At 34.2% G+C, this 27,492-nt stretch overlaps 2 protein-coding genes across 2 annotated transcripts in view; both read right to left on the bottom strand.

Moving 5' to 3' along the window:
• LOC117110986 (phosphatidylinositide phosphatase SAC2-like) overlaps positions 1-757 on the bottom strand; it is a 34,595-nt gene extending 33,838 nt beyond the window's left edge. Inside the window, exon 1 of the mRNA XM_033253843.1 lies at positions 531-757. Coding sequence (XP_033109734.1) covers positions 531-627 — 97 coding nt within the window. The 5' untranslated portion in view covers positions 628-757. The remainder of the gene's footprint in view (positions 1-530) is intronic.
• Positions 758-5,643: 4,886 nt separating this feature from the next.
• LOC117110991 (AP-5 complex subunit beta-1-like) overlaps positions 5,644-27,492 on the bottom strand; it is a 32,883-nt gene continuing 11,034 nt past the window's right edge. Inside the window, exons 9-27 of the mRNA XM_033253848.1 lie at positions 26,939-27,082; positions 26,018-26,165; positions 25,080-25,233; positions 24,302-24,413; positions 23,446-23,589; positions 22,526-22,673; positions 21,882-22,035; positions 20,735-20,824; positions 20,254-20,389; positions 19,571-19,711; positions 19,045-19,180; positions 14,126-14,232; positions 12,772-12,896; positions 11,751-11,880; positions 10,254-10,344; positions 9,578-9,677; positions 8,895-9,056; positions 8,090-8,202; positions 5,644-7,059 (exon numbers count right to left, since the gene is read on the bottom strand). Of these exons, the coding sequence (XP_033109739.1) occupies positions 6,893-7,059; positions 8,090-8,202; positions 8,895-9,056; positions 9,578-9,677; positions 10,254-10,344; positions 11,751-11,880; positions 12,772-12,896; positions 14,126-14,232; positions 19,045-19,180; positions 19,571-19,711; positions 20,254-20,389; positions 20,735-20,824; positions 21,882-22,035; positions 22,526-22,673; positions 23,446-23,589; positions 24,302-24,413; positions 25,080-25,233; positions 26,018-26,165; positions 26,939-27,082 (2,502 nt within the window). The 3' untranslated portion in view covers positions 5,644-6,892. The remainder of the gene's footprint in view (positions 7,060-8,089; positions 8,203-8,894; positions 9,057-9,577; positions 9,678-10,253; positions 10,345-11,750; positions 11,881-12,771; positions 12,897-14,125; positions 14,233-19,044; positions 19,181-19,570; positions 19,712-20,253; positions 20,390-20,734; positions 20,825-21,881; positions 22,036-22,525; positions 22,674-23,445; positions 23,590-24,301; positions 24,414-25,079; positions 25,234-26,017; positions 26,166-26,938; positions 27,083-27,492) is intronic.

Here is a 27,492-nt window from a genome sequence, read left to right as displayed (position 1 = left end):
ACATTACCGAGACACAGCGGGAAAAACCAACAAATCAAAATCAAGATACATAGATTTTTAACGGAATTTGGATAACTACCGTACTAAAAGTTGGTTTCTATTGATTATTAAGTAGTTTTCTACTCTCGTGTGGTAATATTTTTTATCATTTTTGCACCCGTGTGGTCCCGAGTGGTCGCGAGTGGTTCCGTGTGGTCGCGAGTGGTCCCGTGTGGTATTTAGTAGGACCCAGGTACTTGGTTACAGGGGGCCTATCCTAGGCATATACGTGTTCCTAACCCCGACCCCCGTGTCTCCACCGACCGACGCACATTATGACTGATGGCCCATGCCTAATTAGTAGTTTGTAGTCGAACTGTGCATCCACAATAAAAAAATGAACTTAGCTAGCCCTAGTTATTAGTCAAGAAAATTCCAATTAGTTAGGCCTAGCCATAACCACCGTATCATGCCAACTCTCGCGACCTCTCGTAGCGCTTCTCTTGCTGTCTTCACGAAAACGTTTACGTTACTTATTAGGCCTAGCCTACCTGTGTGTGGGACAAGGCTCCCGTTGTTGCGATTACACCACAGACTATTGTCTTTATCATGGATGATATAATGATCTCTTGCTTGAAGAAGTTCCATTTTAACTGGAAAAGTGGAAGCAGATTTGAGATGGCAAAAAGAAAGATATTCATTACAAATCTGCAAAAACACACCCCGACATCACGACTTCAGCTGTACACCCACTGCCAGGTTTGTTTATCAATAAAGCGCAAGAGTGCGAATCACCGACGGAGGCGGGCGGCGGTGTTCTTCGTCACCACACACACTCACTACAATCAGCTAATTCTTTTCGGAATACAGTAATTGGCCTATCATGGCAGTTTTTAATTTAAGCATGATTATATTTGGCCAAAAAATAATGGTAATATTTAAAACACTAATAGATAAAATGGCTAAAATAATGGATTAATAAAATCTACTTTCCATCCTAAATTAAATTAATTCATAATATTGATTTTTTTTTTAAATATTGACCCACAAGATAGAGTAACTATTCTATTTAGTTTTCCACGTTTTTATTCGGATATCCTTCCTCCATCAGTGTCAGGATCGGTTGTTGTACAAGGAATGGTTTTATTTATTTATTGTTTTTTATTTTGTTTCAATCTTACTTTTGTTATGATTGTTTGGTTATTAATCTACTGGTATGAATTTCTGAACACACGGCGTCAATTTGAACCTCTTTTAAAAGTGTACTTCGAATTTACTTCCTCCATAAACTAACTAAACTGTTATGTGTTGATTAATTAATTCAGGGAGATGTAAAATCCCAAGTGAGTATACTTATTAGGGCAGTTTATTTTAAACTGGTACTATTAGGTATTTATATTGCGCCTTTCCCTTGCCGTTATGAAGCGCAAGCCAAGCCGCTCAATAATTCAGGAAAACAATGGTAGGCACAAAATCAGTCATTATTCAGGAATCTGAAGCATCACAGTACAACGGTCACATAAACAACAAAGACAAATAAACAGATTACAACAATAAAAACACAAAAGGAAAAAGCAGCAAAAAGAGAATTATGCAAAGTAAGTCTTCAAGAGTGCACATTTAAAAAGATTAGGATCGGAGATATGTCTAAAGGTCAGTTGGAAGATTATTCCAAAGTTTAGAAGCAAGAAAATGGAAGCCTCCAATTCTCTTGTGACGTGGTATAATGAAATGTACAGATGAAGAGAAACATGCACATTGTATCAGATAAACTGTCACAAACTGAATTTACAGACAATATGAGGTAGGCCTAATAATTTTAAAGGAAAAGAACACTGTCGAAAAATAATAACTTAATTATATCAATAAATTATAAGTAATTAATAATAATAATAACAATAATAATAATAATAATAATAATAAAACACAATACGACTAGACTAGTAACAAAATAATAATAATAATAATAATAATAATAATAATAATAATAATAATAATAGGCCAAATAATATTAATAATAATAATATCATCATCATAATAATCATCATCATCATATTCATATACCATTATTATCGGGGGAAGATTTAGGCTCCCCCCGCCCCAACGCCAACCAACCTTTATGGAAAGTAAAAAAAAAAAGGAAGAAAAGGGAAGAATGAAGAATCCGCCCCTGATACCTTCATTATTCGTATTATCTCACTATTATAAACAATGATAATTAATAATAATAATAATAATAATTCGCATATATATATAGATATATTGAACGTCGGGCTAGCCTAGGCCCTGCTCAAGCTGGTCATAACGTTTGGTCTTCATCTTTACCCTAGCTGCACTGATGAGGCCTAGAAGGCCGAAACGATCTAGATGTGTATAAGAGACAGATATATATCCAGTGGATGCTTAGTTTATTTTGTCATTCTGATCGGATTTTGTCTACTTTTCCGTTTTAATTTTAATTTTAAATTGTTTTGCATTATATGGCCGTTTGCTGTTTTATGGGTGTTTTCCATTTGCCTTTCAAACTCAGATCTCAGGTGATGATATATTTTATTCATTTATTTCAAAAATATTTTATGATGGTGGTCCTTGATGACGACAATGATACAACTTTTAATTAGTATGGCAACAAAATCAAATGACAATCACCAAACACAATTATAGTCGCACATATGGTTTTAGTCTTGAAGATATCGGCTTAGTGGGATTGATGTCGTTGCTTGCTAAAATCAATTACAGTACAGTACTGTCGTATTGATTAACTATTGACATTGGAGGTGTATGTCCAACACACGTTATTGGTGATGAAAAAGTAAGCATATTGCTTCATAAGGTTAGAAAAACTAATAGTCCCTATTCAAAATTTTAAGGCCAAAATTCTATCCAAACCTATGGCATAGAAACCAAAATAACCAATGAGCCTACCTACTAACGGGAAATCGTAGGTCTACAGATTTATTTTTGCTCCGTACCACTGGAATGTTTTGCTACAGAATATTGCCTTCCGAAGAATAGGCCTACAATAAATTTGGTTGCATTTTAAATGCAACATTTTTTTTGAGAGCACCTTTTGAGACTCCCTTAATTGGGTCACTTCAGATGGGCCGTTATTAATGTAGGCCTACTTTGTATTTTTTTTTTAAAGAATTAAGAAATGGGTTACAGTCGTTTTGTGTCAATGAAATTTAAATAAACATTGTATTTAAAAATCATTAAACAGACCTTGAATGGATGAATAATAAGCAGCATAATAATATAAATAATAATAATAATTTAATAATTAAAACTAAGTATACCTAAATAAACTTCTTTGTACAGTATTATATTTGATTGGCTGTTAATGGGCAATATTGTACTTAAATCGACTGATTGAATGATGCTTTTTTTTTTTATTTATTTAATTGTGGAATGCCATTCTGATGTTTTTAGTTTAGGCCTCAATGTTTATATAAATTTGAATACAAATGAAAATAAATTAATAAATAGGCCTATGGTATGTGATGACGGCTTCACCCGACTGTTAACAGGCTTCGACTGTGGCAATAAGTTTCGCATTTTTCAGCTAACCAGGCCCGTAGCTGACTTACTGATTGGAGGAGGGGTTAGGGGAAATTGCAATTTTTAGAGGGGGGAAAGTACCAGATCATCCCACTATGGTTGGAGCAGAGGTGAAAGAAAAAAGTAAAGAGCCTTATCTTCTTTTTTTCAAGGTATCTTAATGTTGACAAAAAACGTTCAAATACCAGGCAACTGGCGTAGTATGCACAGTGTAGCCAACAACGCACTGGGGCCCGGGACTATTAGTGGCCCGTTCAAAAGGCTTTAAATTATAATTTTTAAAAATGTTTCTTACTTAATTGATAGAAAAGATAATACAGCCATCAGCTCCTCATTGAAGTTTTAGATGAAATAATTATTGAATTATTGTGTCATTTCAATTGTAGTTCTATGGGGACATATGCCTACCTTTTTTTTTTTACATATTTATTATCATCTTTAACTATCACCAGTGGAGGTGTACAGTATCTCCATACATTTTATTATAAAGAATAGTGTGTCCGAACAGTTCTTCTTTTTTTCTGTTGTATGAACAATGTCTCTAAATAACGGGATTCGAGCTGCAGCCGGCCTCTCGATAATCTCCGTATAAGCTCTCTGGCCCATCCTGAAATTCAGTATTAGTCTACCACAACATCGAACCAAACTGTATCTTTCTGCTAGGGACTTCGTCTCTGCACCCACAACATGGAAATGTCTCGCAGTGGCAGAGTGGGCGCTCGACCCCCACCCCGGCAGTGGCGGCCGCCACGTCCACTTTCGAAAATATTAAAAGGAAAAAAAAGAACTATGACCTTAGTTTACCCATGGTTTACCCTAAGTTTGACGACGACGACGACGACGACGACGACGACAACGACAACAATAACAATAACAATAACAATAACAATAACAATAACAATAACAATAACAATAACAATAATAATAATAATAATAATAATAATAATAATAATTAAACTAAATAACAATGATAATTACATCTTTACACTGTACAAGAAAATCACCGACCGAAAGTATTCACTTTTCTGCTCAATTCACACGAAACAACGTCATATCCCGACGCCGATTTGTCTTTTAGAACGTTTTTCAATCAGTAGATCGAATACCAAAATGCAAACACCATACAGTGTATCGTGTAGGCCTATCGTTTATATTAATAATAAAGTTTTTTTACCATTTTAATATACTAGTGATCAAACTCTCAAAAAGAGTGTAAAAGTTCTTTTACTTATCATTTTAAATGCCCATGTTGCAAAGTTCATTATTATATAAGACAGATAGATGCATAATAACTAGACTTAAGGACCTTTTTTTTAAATGTTTTTTTTTTTTATGTTTTGTTTGATTATCGGTATGTAGATACTCGAAAAAAGTGGAAAATAATAATTTAAAAAGATCATCATCTTCAACATTCTTTTTCAATTATTAAAAGCAGGTAAAAACACTAAATTTCAGTCATCAACATTGACATTCAGCCACTAACACTATCGCCGCACCGTTCACCTGCAGTTTGAAACCACCGACAAGCAGTGGTTAAGAGGGCCTTCTCAGTGGTGGCTCACAGAGACATGCCGACTGGGGGTCTGACATGAGGTCCGAACCAAGGGGCCGACTAGGGCATCGGTCAGGGTCCAGGAATAACAATCGCTGGTAGGGTTCACGAGAAAGTTTTTTTTTTTATGGCTTATTAAGTATGGACCAAATTGTGATTTTAGACAATAATATTATAATTTGGCAATCAAAATAACATTATTTTGAGAGGCAAAATGCTAATTTTGATCCGACGACCTAGTCGTGGCTTCCGACGATGGGTGGTCCTGGGCTGTTAAACGGGGCGGGGGGGGGGGGGGGGTGGAAAATGCTGTGTAATATTTTATGTTTAATAACTTGATTAAACACCATAATGTGTTGTCCATATTCCAAGTGAAATAAATTTGATTCGATTTAATATAACATACACTAATTCTAATACTCGAACTCAATCACTAATGCAAGAATATTCAACCTAAAAATAATTTACCTAGCCACTGGGGAAAGACTGCTATTTGTACTACTGTAAATCATGGTTGGTTTCTGCAACACAAAAAGACATACACAATATAAAAGTAGAATAGTTTACTAATTCAGGAGGGATTTAATAATATAAAATATAGTACATATATATATATATATCAATATAAAACAATACATAGCTTCACATCATGTTTATAAAAAGAGAGACAACAAATCATACTGCTAAGTACTGGTAATGTACAATATTACACAAAGTGTATCATAATGCTTGACAATCGCTTGCATAAAAATTAATCTACTAATGGCTTTCTCAAAGCACAAATAATTTTTTATAAAAATCTATATAAAAAAATTTAAAAAAACATGTTAAAATCTAATCAGGTTTAAACTGAAAAATCATGATGAGTAAATCAGAATTTTTTCTTTACAAATAATAAAAAAAAAGAGAACACACCAAATTTTAAAATTTCAAGATTCCTGTTGAAGAAAATCAAGATCAAATGGCAGACTGACACACCTTGTAAGTGCACCAATGATTTATGTGTTGGGAGGGAATCAGTAATTTGGTTTGGTTTGAGTAACATAGAGTGGTATCATCAGCAAAAGAGACGACCTTTAAGAAGTCAACAGTGGCGGATTCATAATATAATTACATAATATTGCAGCTTGTAATCAGCGCTGTTGTGTTCAAACCTACCAGGTACCCACGTGTAGTCCTGGGTAGAGAGGGGCAACTGTAGATAAAGTGCCTTGCCTAAGTACACAAGCCATTTGCACAGCTAGAGTTTTGAGACCCCGACCTCAAGGTTGGGAGTCCAAGCCACACCCGATGCGCCAACCGCATGAATACTGTATAATCACTAGTAAAGGTGACTTTCCAATACTTAGTTAAATATCAGCTTAAAATTAAATCTTGTGTAGAATCTAAATCATTCCATAAAGTCAACGATTGTAAAATAAGTGGCGTCTGTTACAGGTAGCAGTATAATCTTTGATCATCTGTCCACATTTTACAACCCATCCATGTGACATGAATGAGGCACAAAATTCATCTAAAATAACATCTTATAAATTTTCTCTATACTTTAATACTGTAGTTTTCCTCTTTCCACATTTATTTGTATTTGCATAATGGTATAGTAATACTTTGATGTGTTCTAAGCATATTATAACAATATGCCTGAGCCCAATGAAAAGAAGTTTAAATTTACACTTTCGCTACTTTTTTTAGTTTACCCTGGGTAAATAAATGATAACATAATAATAAAAATAATACATGTTAACATTAATTTCCTGATATTCTGTATTTACAGAGAAAAAAATGGGTTTTTCCCTTGACCAATTACTGATTCTCTAGCTCATGCAGATACTTGTTAACAAGGGCAAGAATTTTCCAATTATCCGTTGCTATGGAAACTACTGAGTTACAAGCATTACTAGCAATCCTTAATAAAAGATGACTTTGTGGAGGAAGGAAAATACCAACAAACCATTTCTTCTCTTGTTCTCCTGAAAATAAAGGAAAAAATCAACTTGAATGCAAATTCAATGTTTTAAAATTACATTTATTAAAACATATAAATTGTGGCTGATATTAAAAGATATGAGTGGTGAAAAGTAGACAAAACCTCAAAGTAACTAAAGTTTTTTAAAATTCTTATTATTATTTTTATTACATTTCAGGAAAAAGAAAAATACAACAAAAAGCCCTCCAAGGATTACCAAAAAAGGAGAGCACTAACGAAGGATCACCAAGGCAAAAAAAAAACAAACATAAGTAAAAAAGCAAGATCAAAACAACATAATACATAGGAAGATGCAAAAATACGAGAAGCAGATAATAAGTTGTTTTTTTTTAAAGTTCAATAATAAATAGAAAAACATACATATGTTGTATGAATAAAACACATATTATACAAAAAATGAATGTTTATGAGCGCAATGGGAAGAACATTTTCATGAGTTGAAAGATTGACTTTTACATGCGACGAGGCAAAACTGAGTTGAAATGAACCGTCAATCTTTGAACTCATGAAAGTATTCTTTCCCATTGTGTGACCTAAAAACATTCATGGTGGGTTTTCGTATCATGTGACATAGGTTATGTACACCATTTGGTCACTCATTCATTAAGTTTTCATCATGCATTTTTTTGTTCCATTTGTTTTGTGCCCTTGAATGACTCTACCTAATAAAATGTTGCCAGTGGTTGAAAGAAGATCGACTATTCCATTCTGAAGAAAGGTAACTTTATTTTTTTTAAATATATCAAATAATAAGGATCTATTTTAGGTGTGTTATAAAACAAATAATGAATGTTTTGTATTCGTGCAATAGGATGAATATTTTCATTCATTGAAAGATTGACTAGGCTCTGACTCGTTGAATGGAACAGTCAATCTGTCAAATCATGAAAATAATCTTCCCATTGCACCAATACAAAACATTCATTATTTGTGTACTAGTGTATGTATTTGGCAACTGTGATTGTTGTACATAAAAAAAAAAGAACTTTGACAAGATATTAATCTAACATTACCTGTTGCATAATGGGTGACAGTAAAGTCTGCAAAATCATTGGCTACTGTTACATTCATCCTCTCCATAGTAATTTGCAAGACACACACAGACTCAGTGCAAAGAGAAGTTGAACTGAAAAGGTAATGAATGTATTACTTATTAATAATAACAATACTCACTATGGAGAACGCAACATCACGACGTGTGTAATGGATCATTGTAATCGCAATGTGTACCACTCACAGGAAGCAGAGTCGGATTCGTAGGTTGACGGTCGTACGACCGTTGTACGATGCAGTGAGTGCCCAGCTTAACACTTAACAAGATTTTTTCTCAAAACCAAAAACAACTCCACTCCCTAAGCCTCATAATGAGACTTAAGCCTGGTTCTCACGAGAGCCCTAGTATCCGGATCGGGAGCTAACCGTTAGCACCTGCGTGAGAACACCAGATCGGTTAGCACTAACCGCTAGCAGTATCCGGATACCACTAACGGTTAGCAAGCGCTACCGGTTAGCAAGTTGAGGGTGTTTCTATCATCAACCAATCACACGTACGCATTTACAATTTCCAGTTTCTTATTGGCCAGTGATTCGATCATCATATTTTTGGTATCCGGATCGGGATTTTCTCGGATGGACGCACAGCAGCTAACGGTTAGCAGGATCCGGATCCTGCTAACCGTCAGCAGCCGTGTGAGAACATAGCCATAGTTTATGTAGAGCATCTTGTGTTTATGTTTGTCTTGTGAAGAGATAATGTCACATAAAAGTGTCCAAGATTTTTTTAGCAAATTCAAAAAGAGCAAAAAGACGTAAATTCACCTTTTTTGTTCCACGTCACGTATATCTTGCCAAAGCTTTTTAAATAATAACACCCTGAGTTCAGGTGAGACAGGCAAGGGTAGGAACAGGTCTTCAAATTTTACATGTAAATCTGCTAGTTTACATGTACCAGTTCGACTCAATGATAAGCTAAACAAAGCACTGAAATCAATAAATCAACATAATTAATAACATTTTTCTATAATACGATACTGTCTTGTACAATAGAGCATTCGTTGGAACTACAGGACAGTATATATATCCAATTAATGATTTTAAATATTACAGTTTTACTGCATATTCTAATTTAAAACTCTGAGAAGGCACACAACAAAGTGGCATAACATTGAAAGGTGGCTTATCAATTGTAGAAAATCTAATTATGGCAATACAAAAAGGTGTAGGAATATATTTTGGGCCTTAAGTGGTAAAAGGTTGCAGACCGTAGCTTTACACGATATGTGATTCATCACAGGGCAGCTAATTAATAATTCAACACACTAGAAAGCATACTGTGCCTTTTATAACCTCAATGAAAAGGCGCAATATAAATGCCCATACCAGTACTAGTACCAGAAAGATGAATGCAAAGGTCAAAAATCATTACGACCTTATTTGAAAAAAAAAATATTTAGACTCATTATCAAGGTAAAAGGTTATTAAAGAATAATTCCATCAAATACCTGACACTAAACGATGTTGGAATTGGATAATGAGGAACAAAACTTAGTTGAACTATCACACCTCTACCATCCCTTCTGCCTAAATGAGGCACCTGGTAATCTACAATCACACAAATGTGAAAATACAATCATTAAACAGGAAATTCATTTTGTCAAATCAGTTCACCTTAAACTGATTGTACTTTAATCTAAGCGGCATTGAACCAACGTTACTGTATTATGCGCTAAGACTTGCATTATCATTATTTTTATTTTTTAACTTTATTTCCATACCAACTCACAAAGATAAAACCTTCCAATTAAAAGTTTACATCAAATATATATAATACATAGATATATAACATGGACAAAAAAATATATAAAATACTGTAAATAAACAAAAAAATAATAAATACATATAAAAACTAAATAAAACATCCCAATAATTTTTGAAATTAAAAAAAAAAAGCTTACATCATAACAATGCATGTCATAATAAAATGCAGTATTCAATTTAAGAAAAATATTTAAAACAAAATAGAAAAACCAACAAATCCATTCGAGGCTTAAAAAAGATAGGTCTTGCAACTTAAACAAAGCCAAAATCACTTGGAAAACAATAGAAAACCCTGTTTCCAAGTTCTTAATGTGGGAAATTTTATCAACATCCATCAAAAATATTGGTATAACTCTATACCTGTCATTTTCTGGTAGTTGCTAGTAGTTTCCAAATGTAAAACAATTGCATAAATGTCTTTGATATCTTCCTCAAGTTCTGAATCATCATCCTGAATTCAATATAATGTAAAATAAGAGTAAAAATATAACTCATACTAAGTTCAATATCATTGTGGCAAGCAAATCACCATACAAAATCTATTACAAATCAATTAATATACTGTTGAATACAAGCCCAATGGACTTAATCTCGAGAAAACCATCTCAAATTGAAGCCTGCTCTTTAGTTTGCAAAAATATATAGCCTCGAAAAGAAGCTAGGCTTCTTTTCAAGATAGCATGGAATTTTTTTTGAGAGATAGTACAGTACATACACTCTACATGAATTTCAAGGAAACAAATAATTTAAAAACATGCTTGGTTTATACAGTAGTTTAGGTGATACAAGTCAAAACACACTATGATACAGATTGATGCTACATTGTCCCTATTTATTTATTTATTTTTATTTATTTATTTATTGTTTGTTTTATAGTGATTCCCCTTCTGTTTATAAAATTCCTGGGTTCAAATCCTGCTAGATTCCAAGAATTTTATACAGGGGTCCCACGTTGGAAGAGCTAACCTCTGCAAGATCTAGTTAAATGAGCTTTCTTAACATATCTAATAATATTTTGCTGCGCATGTTGATAACCATTGGCGCTGACTTCCTTTTAGACAATTGACAATAAATTAATAATAAAACCCTGTATGGCATATGCATCAGAGGAAGACAACACACAAATTATCTGTCAAACATTGAAGAGACACTTCCAATTTAAGGACTAACTGCAAACAGACAGGAATGGATCAGCTCATGGTCGCCTGCACAACAGTCGATTGATGATGAGTAATAACATGCAAAAATTATGAATTCGTGGGGAATGGATTTTTTCCCGGAAGAATCTTGCTCGCTTGCGGGAGGTTGGCCCAATTTACTAGAATTCCTGTAACTTGCGGGGACTTGGAACCCCTCATTTTTGCAACTAAATGGTTGTATTTAAGATGATGTGACTTATTTGTTAAGTTCCTTTTTTGTTTCTTTTAGTTCACTGATGATGACTGTGCGATAGAGCTGAAAAATGTCAGAGAAATACCAGATTAAAACTAGGTATGAACATTGGAAAAAGGAGAGGTTACAGCCAGGTCCTGGCAACTACTGAGGGAGAGATCTGTGGAAGAGGAAGGAGAGGGAGGAGACGGTCTGAGTGGGCATATAACATCAGATGCTGGACAATTGGTATGGAGAAAGCAAGGAGATTGGCTTTCCAAAGAAACGCAGCCAAGGCTCTCTTTAGGGTTAAGGCACGCTGAACTGAACTGTTTAATATATCCTGTCGATTGTTTTGATCCATTATTCACGACAGAGTAAGGATGAATATAAAAAACTGAAAACACTTCTCAAAAAATGCAGAAAAGCTGAAACAGACCTCAACTTTTTTTTTTAAGAACTCTATAGTGTAAATGAGATACATACCATGTGCAGCTTGTAATTAACAGTGACTGATGCTAGTATTTCAGGATCACGAATCTTGTCAAGATAGTCTGCAAGAGTGAAATCTGCTGGGTTTGGTAGTGTCAGCAATGTTGGTGGCTCCTTAGAAACCCTAGAAAAAACGAGAGCATCAATGATGCAATAGCCCACTTGACAATAGCTGGCAATGTTTAAGTGCTGTCGGTGGGTGGCGGTTGTGTGGAGTGTTGTTACATGTATTGAGCATTAAAAAAAAACGGTTAAAGTTATAATAGTTGTATGCATCATCATAGACCTTTTTTGTTATGTTCACGTAACAGTTAAGAAAGGCGTGATGTCATGTACAGTGATATTAAAGGAAATATGGTTGTTGTAGGGGTTGTTGTGTTCGTATGTTTTTGGAATATTTTGTACTGTAATTGTATACAGATATATATGTAGCGGTTTATGATTTAAGTAGAGAGTTTGGTGAGTGAATGGTGAAGTGAATTTGTTGCATAGAAGTATTTCATTGTGGTCGTCTAATGAAGAAATATATTTTTCCAAAGGCGCATTATAATTTACGTATATCATTTGTCTTTGTTTGTTACTTAAACATGCAACTTTGTTTGAGAAAGGCTAAATAACTTCTTGGCTGATGACAGATCTTGATGTATGTATATGTATATATGTATAATATGTGTATATATATGTATATGCGTATATATGTATATGTATATATATGTATATATATATAAATAACAACCTCTACATCAAACTTATATATATAATATCTGTCTCTTATACACATCTAGATGTGTATAAGAGACAGTATATATATATATCATGAGTCATGAGTTACACAAGATCAATACTTTATATATATATATATATTTATTTTTATTTTTAAATAGGTAAATAGTTGTGTGTGTGTCGTATTGATACATTGTTCGTTCCTAAACGAAAATATAATATTAAACACAAAGGCAGTATCAAATTATTAATAATGAGAATATATAAATATTCTAAACTGGTGACAGTTTACCTTGTTAACTGCAACACTTGCTTTTTGAATTTTTGGACAGGTGAGGATGATGGAATATTAATACTGTCAGCTAACTTGGACAGACTACGACTAGATTCATTGGCCTGGGACAGAACCCTTGATACCTTGAGGAGAAAACATTGCACAGCGAAGAATAAAAGCATACACACTATGTCTTTACATTCCTATTGTCCTACATATTATGTGATGAGTTTGTTATTTTCTAATTTTACTTGCTAGATTTTTTAAAGGGTTAAAGTACCAAAAGTCCAAGTTGATAAAAATTATCTTTTAAGGAGCATTATTTAGAACACTTCAAAAGTAACTCCTGTAAGTGGCGAATTCAATTTGCTGTTGGTTGGGTATCAAAATACAATAGAATAAATAAATATGTAATAACTTATAGTAATATTAGAACAGTCTAAACAAAAGCATTGTATTAAGATCCTTTATTAACTTGAAGGGCAGTCAATGATGTTTTATTGAGTTTTGTTTGATAATTGCAAAATTATAGTCCTATAATCTTGTGTGCGGACAAAAATGAGGTCAACAATCAGGATACATGAGACTTTCTGATAGTCAGGTCATTCCTTCCCAGAAAAAAAGTACTGTGCAGTACCATACTGTACATTGTCATTTGCCATTTGCAAGTAAACACCACCACACTATAGCTAATTACTGTTTTTCCCTTATCACTCAGATTTATACAACTTTTAATTGGTTACTAGATATGTGGGCATTATTAGTCACAGTTTATTTTTACTATATAGCACACATATTGTATCATAGAACTATATAAAAAGTAGCTACAAGCTACAATCAACTATTTGATAATTAATGCCATCAACACTGTATTTAGCTATGGTAATTTATAGTACATTAAAAAGAGGGCAGCAGCAACAAAGACAGTCCGTATATAATTCGGAGCGGGCTTCCTGCGACAGTAAATTGGTCCGTATATTATAAGGACCGCGACTTCAATGGGTTAACCCTCCCTGCTATAACCATTTTATGATGTACTGTTTAACCATTCCTGTTATTAATATAGCACCCTATACTAATCTCTCAGAGCGTTATTACAAACAAAAATGTAATAAATTAAAAAAAAGACTAATTAAGTAGTAAAAAGATGCTTTTTAAACATAACCAAGCGCAAAATTTGTCTTACAGATCGTTAACTTATGGAAAACACAACAATTTGGCAAGTAAAATAAGATAAACTTTATTATTAGTCGAGTTAGGCAAAGTTGACTTAGGCAAGTATTACTGTACAAGCAATTTCTTTTCTCAAAATCTTGCATCTATATTTCTCATTATCTAAATTGTAACTGCTAATTATTAAAATTAATTTTACCTTTTCTGTGGATAAATTCGTGAGTATAGCATAGTAAAATCGAGCTCTATCCCGTACATCGATGTCGTTGAACTCAGTAAGCATAACATAAAGCACATTGCCAACATCTATTAAAATTAAATAATACAAAGCCTCATTTTACTTTAATAGTGCTCTGTATTCTTAACCATGCTTAACAAATCCAGTCAGAACATCAGATGATTTTGTGATCCATGATATTCATGACCCATTTTTGAACATGATGTTCATGATACACTGTGACCCATATATCAGTGATGGGATCAGTGGGGGAAGTTTATAGAGAGCTTTCGATTGCTGCATGACTCAATGGGACGTAGAACGTAACAACGTCACTGAGAAGTCATCTGAGCATGTGAGAACGTTTAGTTCTCCTCATTGTACAGATTCCAAGATGCTATTTGACCAAATCTACGTTTTGAAAAGAACGTAGGATGGTCACGCATGAGTGAATCTGTTCTAGTGCTGTGTTGTTGATATTCAGGACCCATTTGTGACCCATGATGTTCATGACCCATTTGTGACCCATGATATTCATCCCATTTGTGACCCAAGATATTCATCCCATTTGTGACCCATGATATTCATGACCCATTTGTGGCCCATGATGTTCATGATCCATAAGTGACCCATGATGTTCATGACCCATTTGTGACCCATGATATTCATCCCATTTGTGACCCATGATATTCATGACCCATTTGTGGCCCATGATGTTCATGATCCATATGTGACCCATGATGTTCATGACCCATTTGTGACCCATGATATTCATCCCATTTGTGACCCATGATATTCATGATCCACTTATGACCCATGATGTTCATGATCCATTTGTGACCCATGATGTTCATGACCCATTTGTGACCCATGATATTCATGATCCATGATATTCATGATCCACTTATGACCCATGATGTTCATGATCCATATGTGACCCATAATACTCATGGCCCATTTGTGACCCTTGACAAGTGCGGATACAGAGTTTATCCTGACTATCACACAGATGGGTTCCCATGGTGGGAGGGGTCATGAGAAGAGAGCTGGCATGTTTTGTCGCTGGAAGACAAATTTTAGACATGGGGTGGGGGAGTCTCCGGCTCCTCCCTTGAAAAGTTTTTGATTTCTAGATGCTTTGAAATACACTTTGTGCATTATGACATGTCTATTTTGAATACACTCTGAATTCATAGTTTTTCATACTTTGCTATGGACAATTAATAATAATTATGATGATGATGATGATGATGAAGAAGATGAAGGTGATGAAGAAGTAGCTGTGCAAGGTTAATTAACAGGCCCTTTGATGTGAAGTGTCAAGCAAAGCCCTGTGGAAAATATAACAAATGAATCATACAAAATAAATAGAATTCATATAAAATAAAAACATGTAAAAAGCATCTACACTAAATCCAAATGGAATATTCACTGCCTGCTGGATCCCAATTTTAGTATTTCAGGGGTTCAGATTGCTATTAAAATGCAAAATATTTAAGATTTTATATTCAGTACATTCTCAAATGTTATGTAAATCTCATATATCCCAAAATTACATTATTTTCATGCACCGAAGTGGAAAGTTTAACTTTATATTAAACTTAGATATGTTTCATGTTTTTTGTCAAATGATATTTAATGATATTACATGACCACAACATAAGGAAGTTCTCTCCTTTACCTTTTAAACTTCTAACCTTCTAAACTTTGCATATCTCAATATACATTTATATTTCCTTAAATCAAGGAATTCCACTCGTTAAATTAGTATAGACAGTACAGAGAATTTTGTCTGTCAATATCAGATTCAAATTTTAGGAAATTATGTTTTATACATGCACCGATGTAAAAACTTTAACCTGATAACTTTCATATGTTTGTTTTATGTTGTTTGTTGAATGGATTTCTTTAATAATAATATTACAGTCTAATATGACCACAACATAAGGAAGTCCACTCTGTAAATGTTTAGCATAATATTGTAGAGAATTTTGATTGTTTATCAATATCATTATACACATGTTAGATCCAAATTCCAAGACATTACGTTTTATGCAAGCACTGACGAGGAAAGTTTAAACATAATAATTTTGATATGTACATGTTATATGTTATGTGTTGATTAGTCTTTGTTAATAATATAATAATTATTACAGTTTAAAATTCATGTTATGATAAAAATGAAATTACGTAAATCTCATTTTACTGTTACGGATCACAGATTGTGATTAGAATAGAATGTTGTACCATTGTAAAGCTAAAATGTTTGTAGTTCTTGTAGTATTCACTACATGTCAATCTGATCACATACGCACTCTCAACGAGCTTTGGAAAATTGTTAAAATTTACTAAAAAGTGTGGCGGTGGCTTATACTATTTTTTCAAACCCCTGGCAGTCAGAGTGTTAAAGGAAGCTGAATAATGAAATTCTTTCAAAAACTGTACTCTGACCAAAACCAAACTTGATTCGTGTGATTTTGCTTCCACCAGAAAATTAATTAAATATGCATAATTGTCTATTGTGATTTTAAAATAACAAAATAGAATAAAATTATATATGCCTTCCAATATGGTTTTAAAAGAATCAACGCACATGTACATTCTCTCCGTGAATGATTTTTGATTAACCATACATATAAATCAACCGTGACATATAAATCAAAATAAAAAAAAATAAAAAAAAACTCAACAGTACATCGAACAGCCGATTTAATTACAGTCCCTTTTAATTAATAGTGAGACAATGCAAATATGTATTGAATTTTTGTCTATATTTTGGTCTTTGTTTGAGGTAGGTGGCACTTCTGACAGAAAGAGCTGAATTTGTCAGACCACCAGGCACTGCAATCACTTTATATTTTTCTTAAATATAATGTTATCTCTCACCCTGACATTCACCATGGCGAACTGACGCGAAGAATGCACGCCTGTATATATTGGTTGAAAATGTACCATAGCAATATTATTTTTTGTTCATAACAATAAAAATAACAATAACAATGTTGTGAGTAACAAGCTTTCTCTTGAATAAACCTGTCTGTTTTGAATTTAAAGTGTTTTACTGTTTTGCTTCATCATAGCCCTGATGTTAGTTTATAACAATTTTTTTTTTTTAAATATGTATTAGATTACTACAACTGAACATCATTAAAATTGGTGTATGCAATGGAGAAATAGCAAATTTTTTTTCCAGGCCCCCGGCCACTGAACCCCGACATGGGGTCGCAACCTGACCATATCAATTCTCATGGCTACGACCCTGATCAGTAACCGCCCGATAAGGAGAGAGAGACAAGGAAGATCATCATCATCATCATTGGCCTTTACATCGAGTACAATGATTTAGGTTGACATCTGTCATGTGGTACCCCCTTTAACTCGACTTTGGGAAGTTCTGGTGTCTCTGCTCCCTCCTCTTGTTACAGTGGTTGATGTATTCAGCATTAGAATGCGTGCGTCCGTTGTAAAGAAGGTTGCGCCAAGTAGAGCGGTTTTGCGTCAGTTCTTCCCAGGATGATAATGGAATGTCAAAGGAAGTTAGGTCGCACTTTAGGACATCCTTGTAGCGTAATCCCAATAATAATAATATCACAAATTTATATGGCGCCAATTCCAAACAAGATCAAAGGTGCAACACATGTGAAAAGCCAACGGAAAACAAATAGGTCTTAAGCTGTGATTTAAAGTTGCAAATAGAGGAGTTGGAAGAAGTATTTGGAAGTTGGTTCCAGAAATAGGCAGAAGCAAAAGTAAAAGAACATTGACCGGAGGTTTTGGTACGGCATTTGGAGACAGAAAGAAGGCGTATCCAGGGTGCTCAGGGTGCCTTAGCACCCCCATCCTTCAGAGGTTTACGAAAATATAAAGTGCCCCTTTATAAATGTTAAAAAATAACCGACATTTAAAGTATTAAAGTCCCATTCCCCAATTCTGAACATTTCCTCACCTCAGCCTGAGTTCATGAAGGGCATGGTTGGGCTCAGTTGAATTTGGTAGTCTTTAAAATTGTAAGTATTTAAGTTTCATTTTCGGGTACCTAATTAATTAATTGGGTATTTTTTACTCAAATTCGTCAAAAATAGAAAGAATTAAAAGGTAATTTAAGTTCCATTTCCGGGCATCCAGAGGTATGAAATACTGAAATTTTTGCGTCACTGCCAACCACGGTGGAGCTGACGTGGTGTGAACGCTCATTTCATCGGCACTCCCCTTCCTAATCATGGATACGCCACTGTTGCTGAAAACAATAATAGTACACCGCCAGTAGTAAAAGTACATTGTTGTTTATGTAAACGTCTGATAGGTTATTACTTTAAAACACTGCTAAAAACACAGTGTCAATGCCAACAGACACACGTACGACTGAGCTAAACGACTCTGTATTAGTGGTGGTTAGCCTACACAACAATTGCCATGCACTGTATCATGCGCAAATGGAAAAACATAATGTAATGGGAATGTACCTCTCTGATACTGCCTACAGTACAATCAGTGTAAAATCTTAAGATATAGACTGGTGTGGATTTAAACAATGTCCTAATGGCAGTGTTCAAAATAAGTGTCAAGAAAAGTAAGTATGATTGTTGGAAAAAATGGTAAACATTTTATTTTTATTTCTCACCCTGACCTTAGCCTGGGCGAAGGTCCGGATCCGCGCCTGCATGATACTCATTATCCATGACCCATTTGTGACCCACGATGCTCATGATCTAATATGACCCATGAATTTCTTGGCCCATTTGTGACCCATGAATTTCATGACCTATGATGTCAACAGCCCATTTTTGCCTCATGATGTTCATCATTCATTTGTGACCCATAATGATCATGATTCATTTGTGAAAATAAACAAGCATTTTTGTTTAATCATATAATAAAACTGTAAAAAAGAAATACTGTACCTGTAAAAATATCTGTGGTGTTATGATGATGCATACAACTATTACAAACTGCTAGAATACTGTTGCCAAACAACCAATTTCCCTCAGCACATATATCTGAACTTAGCAACAGCTGATGTACGAAACCTAAGGTTGGCTGGAAAACAAAAATCAGTTCTGTCAGTTTAGATATAACTCTAAAATACATGCTTCATCACATTAACATTTTTACTAGCATATATATCAAAAAGAATATGGGCTTCCAAAAATGTAAATGTAAAACAGCAGTTCTCAAATTACATGGGTGCCTGCATGATACTCATTATCCATGACCCATTTGTGACCCACGATGCTCATGATCTAATATGACCCATGAATTTCTTGGCCCATTTGTGACCCATGAATTTCATGACCTATGATGTCAACAGCCCATTTTTGCCTCATGATGTTCATCATTCATTTGTGACCCATAATGATCATGATTCATTTGTGAAAATAAACAAGCATTTTTGTTTAATCATATAATAAAACTGTAAAAAAGAAATACTGTACCTGTAAAAATATCTGTGGTGTTATGATGATGCATACAACTATTACAAACTGCTAGAATACTGTTGCCAAACAACCAATTTCCCTCAGCACATATATCTGAACTTAGCAACAGCTGATGTACGAAACCTAAGGTTGGCTGGAAAACAAAAATCAGTTCTGCCAGTTTAGATATAACTCTAAATACATGCTTCATCACATTAACATTTTTACTAGCATATCAAAAAGAATATGGGCTTCCAAAAATGTAAATGTAAAACAGCAGTTCTCAAGTTCTCAAGATTTTTTTCAAAAATGGAATTTGTTATCATGCTAAAATTAGCTGTTGTAAAGGAAGCACATTCAAAGTTTCATTCAAGTAAATTTTACTTCACTTAATGACCCATTTTGAGTATCAATTTTTCAAAATCCAAGGAATTGGGTCGCCAAAAATTACAAGCCCATAACCAGGTTCATGGGAAGGGAGCTTCCAACAGGCTAAGTATAACTCATAAATGTTTATCAACAGCAGTACTATATTAGTAGTAAACCTGTCAAAAAGGGATTCCCCCCCCACCCTTGGTTACAGTCTGAATTACCAAAGCTTTGAGAACCACTGACTTAAAACTACTACATGCCTTATTTTCCACATTTAGCGCTTTTAATCAATTTTAACTTTAGTGCTATATTAGTATTATTTACCTTTGGATTAATGTTTTTCTCTGCTGATATTCTTTCTAGTAACTTCAAATAGTTGTTGAGATTCTTCAATATTACATGTGGATTGAGTTGCAGAATATCCTCTGCAGTTGCCCTCAAAAGGTCCACTGGAAATGTACTAAAAAGAACAGAAAATGCAATAAAAAAAAGTACAACAGAAATGTAAATAAGTAAATCCTTGCCAAGCCACAAGGCACCCAGGGCTTGAGTTTATCCCCAATTTCAAGTAGCGTGAAGCAGATGAGAGTGTGATGTTCCCCTTGGGTAGGACGTTGATCCATTGCAGCTTACTCCCAGCAATTCGCTGGTACCCATTTACAGCTGGGTAGACTGAAGCAATGTATGTAAAGTGCCTTGCCTTAAGGACACAAGCAAAATGCACAGCTATGGATGGAAACCCCGACCTTGGGAAACAAAATTTGAAAGGATAAAATATTTATTCACAATGTAATGTATGTCTTACCTCTGAGGAACCACCTCTTGTACACAATGAAGGAAATTGATGGTATGCGGGGCAAAAACAGGATGCTTTAAGACAGTACTTAATAATAAACTGAGGAGAGAAAAAAAATCAAAATATTATTAAATAATTAATACTGTAATACTATTATACATAGGACTTTTTATAATTCATAGTAAATACTTAAATATCAATTAAGAATATATTCACTAATTAAACATTATATTTAAGATTCTGACAACCACATAAAACCTGTTTGAAAAATTTATAAATTGGGTTTATTCCGTCATCAACTTACTTGTCTACTTTCAATCAATCAATCATTCAGTCAATCAATCAAGCAACCAATCAAACAATCATTCCATCAATCAATCATTCAATCAACCAATCAATCGCTAAACTTTATATACATTATCGTTCCAAATATCCTGAATAAAATTCTTCTCAGCTATCCATTCATCAAATCAATTTTAGCACAGGTCAGAGCGCATCAGATTTATCTGCATTTCTGTATTTTACAGTATCAATAGTCCTATATAGGAACTAGAGAAAGTCAATCCATATATAGTGCATACCCATGCCCTCTGCCTGAAATACCACGTAATAATAAGCAGGTTATGTATATGGGCGATTCTCTTATATTCCGCCTTGTGCTTGAATACCGAACAATACCCAGGCCATGTATGATAGACGTCATTCCATTATATTCTTTTATGCTCAGGGTAAAAAATTAAATTTCCGTGAAATTGACCTTTGATCTTTTCCTAAAATATTATGCACTATTCATCCAACGGTGATGCCAAAAATTTGCTAACAAGGGGTCCGACATGTCTGACGGAGGGGTCGGAACCAAGAGGCCAACAAAGCCTCGGTTGACAGCTCAGAATAAAAAATCCCAGGTAGGGTTCACAAGGCCAGTTTTTACGGATTACTATGGTCCAAAATGTGCTTTTAGATTGGCAATCAAAATAAGGTTATTCGGACGACAGGTCCAGGCCTGCTGACAGGAGGCTCTGTCCCTCCTCCCCGCTGGCGCCACCACTGCATTCAACTAAATATGATGATGATTCATTCATTGTAATAACTTTACAATACAAGATCACCAGCCCTTTGCTTGGCTTTTTATTTTTAATAAAATTCTATCATTTACCTAAAGATTTCATTTTTTAGATAACTATCGTGGTGTTTTCTGAAATACTGGAATAGAGATCGAAATAAAGTGACAGCTGTACGACCAGTAATCCCATAATGGATGGACTTCTGCAGCGGTTGTAGACATCCCATCAGTATACCATTTGAAGTATCTATAAAAATTCAAATGAAAAAATACACACATTGAATACATGCTAGTGTAGTTCAATGCAGTGTTGAGGCAGACAATTCTAACAGTTTTAAGGGAACAATGACAAGTTAATTTTTTTCAAAATAAATATAAACAAACTAAACATAACTATATTTGTGAAATCCTTTATCATTATTATACATTTTAGTAATGTAATTGAAAAAAGATGCGAGAAGGGATATGTGAAACTGTTCTACTTTTAAATCTGCAATAGACTTTATCTTGTATTGCATCTTGCACGCAACAGTTTGTTTTTAAAAACCATCCATTCAGACTGCCACCAGCAATCAGCAGACAGCATTGTGTCGTCTAGCGCTTGCAGGGAGCGGAGTTGGATTCGTCACATGACAGTCGTATGACGCAGTGAGTGCCTGGCTTCACAAGTCAAAGTCACGTTTCAAGTCACCAATCGTGTCTCTTGGTTAGGAATATACTAATAGTTTATATGGTACCTTTTGTACTGCTTGGAGTAAAGCATTCATTCAGCATACTCAGTTTGATCAGTGTAGTGTCTAAGCCATCGAACACTTTCGGAAGGAGAGCCCTCAGATTTCTGTTTGCCATTAGGTTCTTTGGCAAAGTGCCAAATTTTCTAGTGTTCTGTTAAAATAATGAGACAAAGTAAAATGTGAAATATTAGGTTTAACTTATAAAACTGCAATATAAACAGTTCCATATAGAAAGACTATTGAGCCAAAAATAATTAGCAATTAAAATATTGTTCTCAACAAAACAACAGTTCTTTTTAGAACTATCTATATGGTGTACCGCCAGCATTTAATAAACTAAAATATCATTGAACAAATTTGTGTCTAGCCAACATATATTTGCATTTTTGAATTTATTCTTATTGAATAATCTTTACTATTATTCATATTTTTTTTCACTTATCGATTTCTCTTTAGCTTAATCATATATTATTTTCTGTATCTTTTCTTTGTTACAGGCATACCCGGCACAAGGTCTCAATTTTTTAGGAAATATGCCTTTGTCCATACATTTTTATTTTAATTAAAAATACTGTACTTGGCCCTTATTTTTATCTTTAAATTTGTTTATATATATTCATTAGCATTGAACTTTTTGCTCTCTCTTTCATTTTTGTTGTTTTTTCATGGACGAAAATAAATGTCTTTTGAATTTAATTTAATTTAATTTTGGCCCAACATAAAATTAATAGCCTCAACATTATTATGAAACCAAATAAATTTATCTTATATCTATTATTATTGCTTGTATATGATACACATTCTACTATAAAATATAATGAAAAATACTACATACTGAAATATAATTATAGGCCCTTCTGTGCTATATTTTGGTTATGACTTTAATGTTCTGTCAAGTACCAATTTCAAATAATCACACTTACACTATTTTCTGGAAAATATCTCAGCCAGTCAGAACACAGAAGTCGATGTGCAGTTGTTAATGATGGGTGGTTAGTACATAGCAATAACCGCCTTAGCAGCATTTCTTCATCTGCATCATTGATTAAATCTCCTCTAAAGACAGCCTACAAAACAAAACAAAAATTGCACACCATTTTTATTCAAATTAATATTAATGCAGTTTTAATAATAAATGTCATAGGAGAACTCACATCATAATAATAAATGTATTAGCCAATTTCCATTAGGAAATATTTGGCACCAAATAAAAAAAGTAGTGAAAGGTAGTAGTTATGGGTGTAGAATGGATATGTATAACCTATTTAAAAAAACATTGGCTACAATGCTTATAAAACAGGATGGGCACTCCGGACCTGTACAGGTGTGGCTACAGTACCTTTACCTTGGCACAGCATGAGTTAAGAAACTCTCGCGGCCACTAGTGGCAGCACACGTTGGGCCGAGTGGGTCTAGCCTAGGCTACCCACCCAACAATTTTAGTAGGTAGGTAAACCCTCCTGCAGGCCCCACCGATACTTTTCTCGAAAAACAGTTTGAATATTGCTTTTTACAAAACAATTAACAGGCCGACTCTGTGCCTAGTATGGATCACCATGTTTGTTATTCATCTTGCTGTGACTATGAAATTGAGAAAATTAAGGTCAAAGTTCGGATATACTATTTTTTACAAGAAATGATGTAAAAATTAACCTATTAGTTAATTTCATCCAATCCTCGTCCATATTGTTCCCCTTCTGTAATGGTAAAATTGTCCTCTTTTGATGCTTTTCTGATTTTCATTTCTTTTCTATGTCTCTTTGAGGCTAAAGTAGCGACTTTCGCAGCAGTCCTCAAATGCTTATTGTCCCTTTTTTCAGTTAGTTCCAAACTATTTTGGTTGTATGCGAGTCCAAGTTCATGCATTATGTGCAAAACACCAGTTGCACCTCTATTGAAAGGTTTTTGTGTTCTTCAAACCACTCATCAAATTCAGCCTGTGATTTTGTGTTTTTTGCTAATGTACAACAATGACAAAAATTACTCAAAACTTCAATAGCTAAGCCAGTCATCAGGTCAATAACCACAGAAACTCCATAATGGCTGTCTCTTATACACATCTAGATGTGTATAAGAGACAGCTTTTATGCTCAGGGTAAAAAATTTAATTTCCGTGAAATTGACCTTTGATCTTTTCCTGAAATATTATGTACTATTCATCCAACGGTGATGCCAAAAATTTGCTAACAAGGGGTCCGACATATTTGACGGAGGGGTCGGAACCAAGAGGCCAACAAAGCCTCGGTCGACAGCTCAGAATAAAAAATCCCAGGTAGGGTTCACAAGGCCAGTTTTTACGGATTACTATGGTCCAAAATGTGCTTTTAGATTGGCAATCAAAATAACGTTATTCGGACGCCAGGCCCAGGTCCAGGCCTGCCGACAGGAGGCCCTGTCCCTCCTCCCCACTGGCCCCTCCTCCCCGCTGGCGCCACCACTGCATTCAACTAAATATGATGATGATTCATTCATTGTAATAACTTTACAATACAAGATCACCAGCCCTTCACCAGCCCTTTGCTCGGCTTTTTATTTTTAATAAAATTCTATTATTTACCTAAAGATTTCGTTTTTTAGATAACTATCGTGGTGTTTTCTGAAATACTGGAATAGAGATCGAAATAAAGTGACAGCTGTACGACCAGTAATCCCATAATGGATGGACTTCTGCAGCGGTTGTAGACATCCCATCAGTATACCATTTGAAGTATCTATAAAAATTCAAATGAAAAAATACACACATTTAATAAATGCTAGTGTAGTTCAATGCAGTGTTGAGGCAGACAATTCTAACAGTTTTAAGGGAACAATGACAATTTAATTTTTTTCAAAATAAATATAAACAAACTTAACATAACTATATTTGTGAAATCCTTTATCTTCATTATACATTTTAGTAATGTAATTTAAAAAAGATGCGAGAAGGGATATGTGAAACTGTTCTACTTTTAAATCTGCAATAGACTTTATCTTGTATTGCATCTTGTAGACACAATAGGTGACCTGAAACTGGTAATACTGTAATCATGTTATGTTTGGTTGGTGGAACATAGAGTATTATCTGTTAAAATTACAGGAAGAGCAATATGATTGTTGAATACAGTGTTCACATACTAGATTTAGGCTGTGTAATCACCAAGTATCAGACCCTTGCCCACACAAATTAAGCGTACCTATAATATACTAGCTGCGGCTTACGATATGTATCAACATCTGCTATTTTGTACAGTAGTTTAAGACAAAGCAAGTGAAATAAATGATTGACTGACAAGACGATGCGCATGCAACAGTTTGTTTTTAAAAACAATCCGTTCAGACTGCCACCGGCAATCAGCAGACAGCATTGTGTCGTCTAGCGCTTGCAGGGAGTGGAGTTGGATTCGTCGCATGACAGTCTTACGATGCAGTGAGTGCCTGGCTTAGCAAGTCAAAGTCACGTTTCAAGTCACCAATCGCGTCTATTGGTTAGGAATATACTAATAGTTAATATGGTACCTTTTGTACTGCTTGGAGTAAAGCATTCATTCAGCATACTCAGTTTGATCAGTGTAGTGTCTAAGCCATCGAACACTTTTGGAAGGAGAGCCCTCAGATTTCTGTTTGCCATTAGGTTCTTTGGCAAAGTGCCAACTTTTCTAGTGTTCTGTTAAAATAATGAGACAAAGTAAAATGTGAAATATTAGGTTTAACTTATAAAACTGCAATATAAACAGTCCTATATAGAAAGATTATTGAGCAAAAAATAATTAGCAATTAAAATATTGTTCTCAACAAAACAACAATTCTTTTTAGAACTATCTATATGGTGTACCGCCAGCATTTAATAAACTAAAATATCATTGAACAAATTTGTGTCTAGCCAACATATATTTGCATTTTTGAATTTATTTTATTGAATAATTTTTACTTTTATTCATATTTTTTTTTCACTTATCGATTTCTCTTTAGCTTAATCATATATTATTTTCTGTATCTTTTCTCTGTTACAGGCATACCCGGCACAAGGTCTCAATATTTTAGGAAATATGCCTTTGTCCATACATTTTTATTTTAATTAAAAATACTGTACTTGGCCATTATTTTTATCTTTAAATTTGTTTATATATATTTATTAGCATTGTACTTTTTGCTCTTTTTCATTTTTGTTGTTTTTTCATGGACGAAAATAAATGTCTTTTGAATTTAATTTAATTTAATTTTGGCCCAACATAAAATTAATAGCCACAACATTATTATAAAACCACATAAATTTATCTTATATCTATTATTATTGCTGGTATAATACATATATGATACACATTCTACTATAAAATATAATGAAAAATACTACATACTGAAGTATAATTATTTTGGTCATGACTAAAATGTTACTATTAAAGATTCTGTCAAGCACCAATTTCAAATAATCACACTTACACCATTTTCTGGAAAATATCTCAGCCAGTCAGAACACAGAAGTCGATGTGCAGTTGTTAATGATGGGTGGTTAGTACATAGCAACAACCGCCTTAGCAGCATTTCTTCATCTGCATCATTGATTAAATCTCCTCTAAAGACAGCCTACAAAACAAAACAAAAATTGCACACCATTTTTATTCAAATAAATATTAATGCAGTTTTAATAATAAATGTCATAGGAGAACTCACATCATAATAATAAATGTATTAGCCAATTTCCAGTAGGAAATATTTGGCAACCTATTTAAAAAAACACTGGCTACAATGCTTATAAAAGAGGATGGGCACTCCGGACCTGTACAGGTGTAGCTACAGTACCTTTTCCTTGGCACAGCATGAGTTAAGAAACTCTCGCGGCCACTAGTGGCAGCACACGTTGGGCCGAGTGGGTCTAGCCTAGGCTACCCACCCAACAATTTTAGTAGGTAGTTAAACCCTCCTGCAGGCCCCACCGATACTTTTCTCAAAAAACAGTTTGAATATTGCTTTTTACAAAACAATTAACAGGCCGA

The sequence above is a fragment of the Anneissia japonica genome, unplaced genomic scaffold (assembly GCF_011630105.1).
Source record: "Anneissia japonica isolate Jap-2015-1 unplaced genomic scaffold, ASM1163010v1 scaffold573_len2283161_cov171, whole genome shotgun sequence".
NCBI lineage: Eukaryota > Metazoa > Echinodermata > Crinoidea > Comatulida > Comatulidae > Anneissia > Anneissia japonica.
Note: the sequence above shows the minus strand (reverse complement) of the source record. Positions and strands in the feature narration are given on the sequence as shown.